Source organism: Labrus mixtus, chromosome 15 (genome assembly GCF_963584025.1).
Source record: "Labrus mixtus chromosome 15, fLabMix1.1, whole genome shotgun sequence".
NCBI lineage: Eukaryota > Metazoa > Chordata > Actinopteri > Labriformes > Labridae > Labrus > Labrus mixtus.
Window position 1 is genome coordinate 27,959,815 of NC_083626.1, and position 13,256 is coordinate 27,973,070.

The 13,256-nt window shown below is 45.0% G+C and overlaps 1 protein-coding gene across 2 annotated transcripts in view; it reads right to left on the bottom strand.

Annotated features, from left to right (window-relative positions):
* The window catches only part of LOC132990182 (nucleolar protein 4-like), a 149,306-nt gene that overhangs the window by 117,493 nt on the left and 18,557 nt on the right, over positions 1–13,256 (bottom strand). For both annotated transcript variants that reach the window (XM_061058304.1, XM_061058303.1), the window contains exon 2: positions 1,583–1,735. In XM_061058304.1, coding sequence (XP_060914287.1) covers positions 1,583–1,735 — 153 coding nt within the window. The remainder of the gene's footprint in view (positions 1–1,582; positions 1,736–13,256) is intronic.

Here is a 13,256-nt window from a genome sequence, read left to right on the forward strand (position 1 = left end):
CGGGCAAAAATATTTAAATTTTTAAGACTTGGAAAAACAATACAACATGTTCAGGAATAAGGAGACGAAATGTTTGAAGTAAAAAGTAAAAAAGAACAAAGGAAAGAAATCCCAGGCAGCTCGGCCAAGAGAAGAAATTAAAATCTGTGGGAGCTGCACTTCTCCCAAATCACCACAAGAGGGCAGTGTCAGCAGCTGAGACAGAGGGACAGATGTTTACAGGCTCCAGAAGAACAGGTGGATTCACTTTCACTCTGTTTCTAGCTTTGTCTCCTTTATTAGACACATGCACAGAGACGATGGTCCTCTGTACATAAAAAAATTAATCTGCCCGTTTGGTTTCAGAAAGACTCAGACTGATGTGAGACTGAAACCAGACCAGGAGAAGACGCTTCTGTTTCTTTAAAAAGAGGAATAAAGCCAAAAGAAGAGGAAGAGAGAGAGAGAGAGAGGACAGAAAGAGACAGAGAGAGAGGACAGAGAGAGGGGGAGAGAGAGACAGAGAGAGACAGAGAGAGACAGAGAGAGACAGAGAGAGAGAGAGACAGAGAGAGGGGGAGAGAGAGACAGAGAGAGAGAGAGAGACAGAGAGAGAGAGACAGAGAGAGAGAGAGAGAGAGGACAGAAAGAGACAGAGAGAGAGGACAGAGAGAGGGGGAGAGAGAGACAGAGAGAGACAGAGAGAGAGAGAGAGAGAGAGACAGAGAGAGAGGACAGAGAGAGGGGAAGAGAGAGACAGAGAGAGACAGAGAGAGAGAGAGAGAGGGAGAGACAGAGAGAGAGGACAGAGAGAGGGGGAGAGAGAGAGGGAGAAAGAGAGAGAGAGAGAGAGGACAGAGAGAGGGGGCGAGAGAGAGGGAGAAAGAGAGAGAGAGAGAGACAGAGAGAGAGGACAGAGAGAGGGGGAGAGAGAGAAAGAGAGAGAGGGGGGAGAGAGAGAGAGAGAGGGAGAAAGAGAGAGAGAGAGGGAGAAAGAGAGAGAGACAGAGAGAGAGAGAGAGAGACAAAGAGAGGGAGAGAGGGAGAGAGACAGAGAGAGGGAGAGAGAGACAGAGAGAGAGACAGAGAGAGGGAGAGAGCGACAGAGAGACAGAGAGAGCGACAGAGGGACAGAGAGAGGGAGAGACAGACAGAGAGAACGACAGAGAGAGGGAGAGACAGACAGAGAGAACGACAGAGAGAGGGAGAGACAGACAGAGAGAACGACAGAGAGAGGGAGAGACAGACAGAGAGAACGACAGAGAGAGGGAGAGACAGACAGAGAGAACGACAGAGAGAGAGAGAGACAGAGAGACAGACAGAGAGCGACAGAGAGAGGGAGAGACAGAGAGAGAGACAGAGAGAGCGACAGAGAGAGGGAGAGACAGAGACAGACAGAGAGAGAGAGGGGGAGAGAGAGAGAGAGGGGGGAGAGAGAGAAAGAGAGAGAGAGACAGAGAGAGCGACAGAGAGAGGGAGAGACAGAGAGACAGACAGAGAGAGAGAGACAGAGAGAGAGACAGGTGATGAAACGCAGAAAGACAAAAAGAAACAACCACAAAGAACTTTACTATAAATAAAAATAAAACAGCAAACAACTCACAGCTTTGTAAGTCTTCTTCTGGCCGGCGTGTTTCGGGGCTTTCCCGGGGTCCGAGCTGATCTCCACGTGCATGGCGTAGATGATGTCGAAGAAATCCTCCACGACCGCCACGCGCTTCAGGGATGAGTCGACCCCAGAGACGCTGTCCACACACTGCAAACAGAGGAGGAGAAAATTCAGCTTCTTTTATTGGAGAGACGGGACAGAGGATAGAGAACCCTGATGATTCACAAACTTTTTACCCACAGCAGTGGCTCAAAATTTGCACATTTTGCAACGACAGGAAACCTCCCTAAGTGGGCCCCATCTGACAGCACTCACTCTCGTTGCCTTGCTGAGCGTTGCGTTCATGATTGCTGTGAAAACTGAAGTTTAAGTCAACCAAGAAAAAAAAAAAGAGGAATTATCCGTCTATAGGAGAGAAACAGAAACAAGAAAAAAAGAGGACGAGGAGTAAGCGTCGGGACGATGGCCGACATGATGGGGATAAATGCGAGTTGTAGGGAGCCCCAATATATTTCTTGCCCGGGGCCCGACAGACTCTAGAATCACCACTGCATGAATTCCAGAAACCTCTTTTCATATTGTCCCTGAAACTTCCACATGAATGAACTCATCTGTTTAAAGTCTTTCTATGTGATTTTTCACACTTAAATGTATAAATCAAGTATCTCCTCTGAAAATAACTCTGTGAGTCATGACTGTCTACAATGGGTGTAACACCCGAGTCCCACTGTCTGTGATGTTTTCAGAGTTTTCAGAGTCCTATCTTCACTTTGTTTACATCGCCCGGACGGCCGGCTGACTCCTCCCCTCGTGTATAAAAGTTGTTTAATTGAGGGACTAGAGAAAAGAAGAATAACATACTGTACTCACTGCTTAACTGTGTTTCTAGATCACGCTCATTTCAGGTAAATTTACATGCAGTGTGAAGATACGAGCATAATAAAGATCGCTAGCATTAGCATGCTAACACAACAATGCAGCGCGAGTTGTTTTGGTTTCATGCTGGTGCTCAAGGGCGACATCTGCTGGATCAAAAAATAAAATAAAAGACTTTAATAACCTCTAAATGTTGTTCAACATGTGACATTTTTAACAGTAATAGAAAATAAATATTCCGTCATAAAGAGTCTTTACATAAACATGAAGCCGCTCGGCGCTGTAACAGATATTTAACGTGTAATGACACGTTTCATAGCTGCCAGTTTCCTCTGATGTTTAATGGTGAGAATGATGAATAATTACACTCAAACGACTGAGAGCTCTGCACCTAGTTCAACAAACTACCCAGAGGGACCGAGTGATCTCTGCGTCTGTCTGTCTGTCTCACACACAAACACACACACCTGGAGGTCTCTGGACCCTCCCCTTTGTTCCCACATGGCGGTGGCAGTTTGAGGTGTAGAAACAGAAACGGGGAATTGAAGGGAAAGTCGGTCTGCATGTCTGTAATTAATTTTTTTGATGTATGGAGAGACCTGCATCCTCAGCAAAGAGACTTCAGTCATTACTCATCAACGCATTCTGTCCACTCCAGGACTGACTATTTTTTTATGCAAAAAGAAAACAGAGATATAATACAAGAATGTCAGATTGGAGTGGCAGATGTTTCTGATCATAGTGCAGTTTACCTAAAGATACTCCTGAACTGTAGACAGACAAATACAATATGGAGGCTAAATGTGGGAATACGTAATAACAAATCAGTTGTCGAGCAAATCAGAGCTGAAATAAAGACTTACTTGGAAGGAAAATAATAATGGTGAGACAAACCCAGCAGTGGGATGCATTAAAAGCAGTAATAAGGGGGAAATTGATCGCAAACACAAGCAACCTCAAGAAAGAGAGAGAAAAACAAGATATATGTAACAAACTAAAACAATTAGAACAAAAGCATAAAGGAAAAACTGACCAAAAAATACAACAACGAATAAAAGAGGTGAGAAAGAAAATAGAGGATTTGCTTCAATTTGAAGCGGAGACAAAAGCAAGATATCTAAAACAAAGTTATTATGAAACAGGCTCAGGACTTCTTTTGTGACCCTACAGACTTGGGAAGGGGATGATGATGTTGTGTTCTTTCTAATTGGTGCAGGAGGGGTCGTTAGCTTTAGCAAAAAGGAGAATCAATCTTCATCCAGACGGGTGTTTTAGCATCACTTCAGATCTCATCTTCATCTCTACAAACACATGAAACAGGCATGAAATCTCTCAAATAATGGCTGCATGCTTCATATGAGATCTTTACTAGCATGAAAATTTGAAGACCTAAACTGCACAAAAGCTGATTGATGAGCAGAGCCTGTGATCAGTTACTCATGTTGAGTTAACCGCTGCAGGTCAAGGCTCATGATGTTTGACTTCTTCTAGAGAAAGGTCGTCATCTCCATAAGTGTCCGTTTCTGCTCATGCACACCTAGGTCTCGTCCACATGTAGGTGGGTTTTTTGGGGGGTTTTGACTTTGTGCACAAACTGCGTTTTAGGTCACTGAAACAATTGCATGTCTCCTTTCATGCAATTTCTGACTCTATCCACCGTCCTATCTCTCAAATAAAGGCACAAAAAGCCCAAAAATAAACCTTGAAAATTTTTTTTTTTTAAATTGAAGCTGCCAACGGAAACAGATAGAATAACAGAAAGAGAAAATGAGGATAGTGAGAGGAGAGAGAGAGAGGGAGAGAGAGAGAGGAGGGGGGGCTCTGCTACCTGCTTGGAGAACTTAATATGTGTCAGTGGATAACAACAGGTGGTGAAGCACAACACACACACACACACACACACACACACACACACACACACACACACACACACACACACACACACACACACACACACACACACACACACACACACACACACACACACACACACACACACACACACACACACACACACACACACACACACACCTCCTCCCAAGCTGCAGACTTGTAGCACATGGGGAGGCCTGATAGTACCATGGAAACTGATGAGCGCTGACCTCACAGGGCAGGTGTGTGTGTGTGTGTGTGTGTGTGTGTGTGTGTGTGTGTGTGTGTGTGTGTGTGTGTGTGTTCATATAGGTGGAATTTATTTTTGTGTGTGCAACTTGTAGTGAGTTTATAATGACTGATACAGAAGTGAAGAGGGGTCAGAGTGAGAGTCTTTTTAGGACACTTATGCACACACATGCACACACACACACACACAGAGGAAGAGAGCTCATGGTCATGCAGAGAATAAAAATCATCACAGTCGCTCTCCTGGGGAAACTTCCCGATGTGCAGGACGTGTGTGAACAAGCAATTCATTAAGATTTCAGGAGCAGACTGTCGAAAAAACTTCCAGAAATTTTGCAGGAGTAACTGTGTCATTACAGATTTACAGTTTAAAATTAAAGACAATGTGCAGTGTGAGGGGCGGCTGTGGATCAGTGGTAGAGTTTCTTAACCTGAAGGTCGGGGGTTCAATCCCCAGAACCTGCAGTCACATGTCGATGTGTCCCAAGACACTTGAATTGCTCCCGCTGCTGCATCAGTGGTGTGTTAATGGATGAGTTAATACTGATGCAGCCTCTACCATCAGTGTGTGAATGTGTAGGTGTTTGAGTAGAAGACTAGAAAAAATCTATACAAGCTCAACTCCATTTACCATTCATACGACTTCATAAGACTTGTGTAAATCAGTGTACTTCTTGTAATGAAAGATACAACAGAAAACTCAAAGTACTTGGTCTTTTTCGATTCTCAGATTTTTTTTTAATTTTCAAAATCCAAAACAAAAAACGCCAACCAGAGTTTACATTTTTAGACACTTCAAATCCATTATTGACAACACATACGCCCAGGTGCACCTTCTAGTCGTTTTTGTCTTGAACCTGGGGGAGGGGGGGAGGGGAGGGGACTGGGGATGTTACTGAGCGTGGGTGTAGTGCAGATGTATGTGTTGTGTGTGTGTGTGTGTGTGTGTGTGTGTGTGTGTATGTGTTGTGTGTGTGTGTTGTGTGTGTGTGTGTGTGTGCATGTGTTGTGTGTGTGTGTTGTGTGTGTGTGTGTGTGTGTGTGCATGTGTTCTGTGTGTGTGTGTGTGTGTGTGTGTGTGTATGTGTTGTGTGTGTGTGTTGTGTGTGTGTGTGTGTGTGTTGTGTGTGTGTGTGTGTGTGCATGTGTTCTGTGTGTGTGTGTGTGTGTGTGTGTGTATGTGTTGTGTGTGTGTGTTGTGTGTGTGTGTGTGTGTGTGTGTGCATGTGTTGTGTGTGTGTGTGTGTGTGCGTGTCTCTCATTATTCTTGAGCAGTGCTCCCAGTGCGGCCTTTACCAGATGTAGAGCATCTAATGAAGAGACAATGAACTTTTTTTCCTACACACACACACACACACACACACACACACACACACACACACACACACACACACACACACACACACACACACACACACACACACACACACACACACACACACACACACACACACACACACACACACACACACACACACACACACTGTATCAAGCTATAAAAACAACGTGCACAGTTTGAAAAACATACATTCACACAATCAGGACACTATCTCTTGACCCACTACCTCTCTCTCTCTCTCTCTGTGTTTCTCTCTTCCCAGCCCCCCGTCTCGGGATTCAGGTACTGTAATAAGTGTTGCCATGGTAACCAGCTGCAGCTTATCACAGAGGGGATGTTTCTAATGGGCCTCCCCCCTCTACCCCCCCCCCCCCCCCCACGAACCATCCTCGATGCCATTACAACTGCCAGGCAGAGAGGAGGAGGAGGAAGAAGAGGAGGAGGAAGAGGAGGAGGAGGAGGAGGAAGAAGAGGAGGAGGAGGAGGGGAGGAAGAGGAGGAGGAGGAGGAGGAAGAGGAGGTGTGAAAGAGGAAAAGTAAAGAAAAGAAGGTTCTGCTGCTGTTATTGGTCGAAGGAGAAGACTGAGAGGAAAGGAAGGAAAAGAGGACTGAGGAGACAAAGAAGGAAACAAAGGAGACAAAGAGGTGAAGAAAGAGGAGGTTTGATGAAGAGGATGTTGACAAGCAGCTAGACAAAAAAACGCCATATCCACAAGTGTGTTTAGAAATGAGACATGGACTTTGTGGTGTGGAAAAATGCACCACATGAATTTCCTGAATTTGAATAAATATTTAGTTCAGTCACTCGTTGTTGGGATGCACAGTCCACTAATCTGTCAGTCAAACACAGGAGTACAGCCGGCGGAGGAGTTTTTTTTCACTCTGCCTTGTCTCGGTCTAAGACTGGGCAAACTCCGGATTTTAAATCAAGATCGTCCAAGACCACCACCATGTCAAGCAGGAAGACCCCTCTTTCTAGAAGAACGAATAACCTCATTAATAGTTCAATTTTAAAACCCCGGGTGACGGCTGCAACCTTCCCGGTCTCAGTGAGTGACACGCCCCCTCCACACATGATTTTTCCAGTGATATTTATGTTCTTGTCTCGGTCCTGATCCTGATCCCTGAATGTCTCGGTCTTGGAGCACTCTGGTCTCGGTTAGTCTGGTCTTAATAAAAATAATAATCTTTATTTATAGAGCACTTTTCAAAAACAAATTACAAAGTGCTTTACAGGGACAGCAAATATAAAAACAGGCAGGTCATAGAATAATAAACAAGGCAAGATTAAGAAATAAAAAATTACTTTAAGATATAAAATCCCTTTTAAAAGAACTTTAAAATACACACAATTCTTTTAAAGGAATTCTAAAAAGTGAAAATAGTAACAATTTAAAATCAACAAAAATCAGGAAAGAGATGACGACCTGATCTCCTCGGGCAGGTCGTTCCATCCGTCTTGACTACAACACTAGTGTATGTGGTGACACAAGTTACTGCCTCCCCTGAAACACTACCAGAAGTTCAGTATTCAGAATTTATGATTTGGGAAATCCCAACATTCAGGGTGACTGGCTCAGCAAAGCCTGATACCTCCGCTTCATGGTTGGTATGATTTTACTTAATAAAAATAAAACCGCACATTTGATTTTAACATCTTGTGTTTCTCAGTCTGACTGACCACACATCACTCAGCCTCAGTGTGTCTCACTTGTGAAGGTTAAAGGACGAGCGTCATGTGATCATGTTTTAAACTTCTCTCTGTGACCTCAAACATGATACTGCTGTTTGTGTTTTCAGTGTGTGTTTACAGCCAGGCCAGCAGTGCCCTTTCCCTCCTCTCCCTTGCACATCACAGGAGGGCTGGGCTGGCGTTCAACACAGCTCCAGGACACACACACACACACACACACACACACACACACACACACACACACACACACACACACACAGAATCACACAAACAACCGAGGGGTGAGGACATGTTTGTCCTCCACTGTCTGCTCCCATGCTCGTTGTCCCTGACGCTTGGACTGGATTTGACATAAAAACCAGCACACTCTCTGTTTCACACACACACACACACACACACACACACACACACACACACACACACACACACACACACACACACACACACACACACACACACACACACACACACACACACACACACACACACACACACTGTATCAAGCTATAAAACCTCAACGCACAGGGAAAGAGAGTGCACAAATACACAGATTCAATTACACACAGAAACAAACTACAGAGCATGATAAACACACACACACACACACACACACTGGACCTCCCCCACCTCTCCTCCTCGCCGTTGCAGGGCACATCAGCGGCCCAGGACCGGAGCTTATGTGACAGCACACACACATACACACACACACACACACACACACACACACACACACTCTATGTGGGGCACAGGACAGGGGGTGGGTGTGTGTTCAGGGGACACCTCAAGGCACAACAGACAGGACCGCACAGCATGCATCCGACACACACACACACACACACACACACACACACACACACACACACACACACACACACACACACACACACACACACACACACACACACACACACACACACACACACACACACACACACACACACACACACACACACACACACACACACAGCAATCCCGACTTCCTCCTGGCCGAGCAGAAGGGTCAAAGTCAGAGAGGGGGAGAGAGAGAGCGTGGTGCGAGGGCAGAGCTGCCCGTCTGCAGGACACACTCGACTGAACACACAAACAAACACAGTAAACACAAACACACTAACACACACACACACACACACACACACAGGGCTGCAGGCTGGGTAACACACATGTGCGTCCTGTGAAGCAGCCATGACAAAGAATCGTCCACTTAAAAGAACTGAAAACACAACCCCTTTTTTTTCTCTCTCTCTGTGGGTCCGACTCATTAGCTCGTTAGCGTAGCTTCCAGGCAATATGGCGGACGTTAAGTTTCGGTTCTGGGAGTGAGTTCCCACCCACTGATCTGTGATTGGTCTGTAGCTTCAGTGGTCAAAAATATGAGGAACTAGCGTTGTACTTTCACCCCGCTAACTGCAACAGCCTCCAGTGACGCAAAAATCGTTATTTTGCGTCACTGGAAGCTCCTTTACAGACTCAGAAATAAAAAGATTTCGGGGTGCTGGTGGCGCAGTGGTTAGTGTGCGCGCCCCATGTATGGAGGCTGTCGTCTCAAGCGGGCAGCCCGGGTTCACATCCCACCTGTGGCTTCCGTCCCGCATGTCATTCCCTACTCTCTCTCTCTCCCTGATTTCCGACTCTATCCACTGTCCTATCTCTCCATTAAAGGCACAAAAAGCCCAAAAAAAATCTTTAAAAAAAAAAGAAATACAAAGATTTCCCATTTCAGGGGAAAATGAGGGCGGGATGCACGACCAGTCAAAAATACTACTGAGCCACAGCCGCCCCTTGGAATGTGATGGAACTTTTTCATTATGTTTTCTGGTGGTCAGTATGTCTCTCCACTCTTTTGCGGATACTATGAATGATGTTGAACTACACGTAGCATTAAGTCCGTCCAGTCTGAGACCGAGACAAGACGGAGTAAAAATGCTTTCCAATCCGAGACGAGACCGGTCTTGAGACCAATTCTGAGTACTACAACACGAAGAGACAAATGTTTTTGTTTTATTTTCAGCTGGAAGCAGGCGTGTGGAAACATAAGCTGTTGTTTTTCTCTGATGTTTCCAGAGCAGTGGAAGCTGATGTTCCGCTCAGTGTTCAATTTATACATCTCGATTCTGTTCCCACAACATCGACCTCCTTCTTTCTATCTGACCCCTCCATCTCTCTCCTCTGACCTGCTGCCCCCTCCTCTGCCTCCATCCTCATATTATCTCTCTCTCAACGTCCATCTCTCATTTCCTCTGGGGTGTTTTTTTTTGTGTGTTTGTGGGCTCTCTCTCCCCTCTGCTCCATCTCTCCATCCCAATTCCAAACCAGCCTGTTGCTAGGATACACATGGGGTCCATTCAGAGAAGATAACTGAGCCCTCCACATCCCCTCTCTACATCGTCGCCACCACCACTTCTGCTCCTCTTTCTCCTCCTCCTCTCCCCCACCCCCTTTATAAAGCACACACACACACACACACACACACACACACACACACACACACACACACACACACACACACACACACACACACACACACACACACACACACACACACACACACACACACACACACACACACACACAGTGCTGAAGTGTGTGCTGAGCCGCGAGCCAACCTGCACAACGACTGCTACACACGCAAACACAACCTGACACACACACAGATAAACTTCCTGTAGAAACTCATCCCATATAAACGTTGATACACTTAAACCCAAACATGGCGGCACAAACCAGGACACACAACACCCTAACATGAGGGTTATTATATTTTGTATTTTTGTATCTTCCTTTTGATTAATGTCATATTTCTTCATTTCTTATTATCTAATATTTTGATATATTTCAATCAATCATTATTTGTATAGCGCCAATTCATAAAAAGTGTTTTCTCGAGACGCTTTACAAAAAGAGCTTGTGGGATAACATGCAGGAAGGATTTCTTCTTTGTCTTCCACTCGTTCCTGTTGTCCACACTTCCTGCCGCGGAGGTGGAGGTCGGAGCAGGAAGTGCATGAATTAGGTCGGCGGTGGTTGAGGGACGAATCAGTCCGATGGTGGAGGCTGGGCGTCAGGGACATCACATCTTTGTTCTTATTTTTAGTTTATGTTATAAATTTTCTGTTTTTAAACTCTGTAAAGTACATCGAATTCACCTGCAGTAATCTATGGCCAACCATAAATAAAAGGGGTTTCATCCACTATTAGATCACAAGTTGAAGTCCATTTATCATTAAAGTCAGGGTTGGTCATTTTCTCCAGAAACACTTTTTAAGACTTTGGTGTAAATTGTCTTTAGGTCCTGACAGACATTAATAACTTGTGTTCTCTGAAAAAGAAACAAAGAAGATCCATCATCTGTATCAGTTTGTAAGTCTGTAAAAACTTCAACCAATGTCTGCCATGAGGTACCAATCTGATGAACCAATCAGACGCCTCCCTGTCTCCCTGCTCACTCTCTACCTCTTGTAGCTCACACTCGAAGAGCGTCACCGATGACTTTAGGGGTTTATACTGTGAGTTTACTTACCGCTGAATGAGACATGAGACGACGTAGTTTCTACACAATGCAAGAGATATGTAAGTGAGGGGGCGTGGCTTTAGAGGGAGCACAGAGGGGAGGGGGAGGGGGTGCAGACGGAGCACTGAGGGAATGCTACTTTCAACATCATGCTAGTTTTTTTTTTTTAATTATCAACCCTGCCTTTAATTAGTGCAATAATGACAGCGCTCCTTTTGTCTTTGGGTTTTAAAAAATGACAAGATCTGTAGTTTTCTTTTTAAGCTTCAGTACTTCATGATGGTTGGCTTTCAAAAACAGGTGATTTTGAAAATGTTGACGTCAGAAGTGCAAACATATCCGGAGAGCAGGGAGTGTGTTTGAGGAGAAAAAGGCTGTAAGCAGTTTGACGTCTTGAGATCATCAGTGGGTGATGATCCTGCCGACAGTCTTCAGCAGCAGGCGGGAGACGCAGCAGCTAAATGGGCCATGACGTGAACATGCACACTCATCCCTCCTTCCATCCATCCATCCATCACACTCATCGTGACCTGCTTCTATCACTCTGTCCACACACAGCAGCGTTCCCCCTCCTCCTCCTGACTCCTCAGACCGAACCCTTCTGTCCAGATGCTCCACATCTTCCACCAGCACAACTTCAAACTTTTCTCTGATTTTCCCCTCACACAGCCCCCTCTCGCTCCTTTGCTCCGTCCTCAGAGTAGATGTCAGTGTTGTTTCAGATTTAAAGGTGAGATCACCCTGCTTCAGGTGAACATAGTGCATCACCTACAATATCAACCCGATCAGGGTGATATTGTGCACAAATATTCTCCTGTTTCATCCAGAAATGCCGATATAAAACATCTGAAGTGATGCTGGAAACCTTTGTAAACTTTTTCTTCCTGAACAGAAAATCTTAAGAATCTCTTACAAAATATAGAAGAAACGCTTTTTACAGTGAAACGCTGATTGCCTTGTACTATGATGAATAACATGGATTTGATGTTTGACACATCGACGCACAAGAAGAGTGCACTATAGTTTGAGTTCATTGAAAGGTGCAGGTGTTTGTTATGATCTGATAAACTATGACATGAACTTACTTTGTGTCTGAACAGAAATGCATTGACTAAATCAGGTTTTACTATTTGAGCGTCCGAACAGCCCGCGACGCCCTGCTTCTATTTTACTCTCTCTCTCGCTCGCGTAGACATTGACAAGGAACAAGGAGCGGGCTCTACAAGGCACTGAGAGTGTAACAGGAAAAAAAGGTCGATGTGTAGATTGTAATAAACACAGAGCATGACGTGTGTGGTTGTGCACTTTTGGCTAACAGTCTCCAATGTTCTCAAAAACACCTTTAACGAAGAAAGGAGCTGTGATGGGATTCTAGTACAAATCAAACAATATCGATAAGTGTTTGATACAGCGGCAACAACAACAGAAGTCCTAGCTGTCTGAGATTGGGAAGTGTCTCGTCTAAAATGCACAAATACGTTGGCAACATTTCTGTCTCCTCTTTGCTTGCAGCAGTTTTTGGTTAATATTACGACTGAAGATCTGAATTTCTCTTGAAGCTTTTATTAATCAGTGAAATAACAGAAACCGATTTCAAACACATGGTGTCAGAAACAGAAAACCTTAGCTCTCTAAAGACAGACACGAACACTTCAAATGAACAAACTTGTTGCTGGTGATGATGATGATTATTATTATAATGATAGAGCCGATGTTGATTGTAATGAGACTGATGCTGACGATGGTGTTGATTATGATGGCACACACACACACACACACACACACACACACACACACACACACACACACACACACACACACACACACACACACACACACACACACACACACACACACACACACACACACACACACACACACACACACACACACACACACACACACACACACACACACACATCACTGAGCTAATTATCCAGATATGTTGGCAGCAGGGCAGAGAGAGGGGCATTGTGGGAAAAGGAGGAGAGGTTCAGGGTGGGGGAGGAAGGGAAAGAGAAGAGACAAGGAAAGGAAAGGAGGAGGAGAGGGTGGAAGTGTTTTTGGAGGGGGGAGGAGGAGGAAGAGGAGGAGGAGAAGGAGGGAGAGGAAGGAGAGGAGGAGGAGGAGG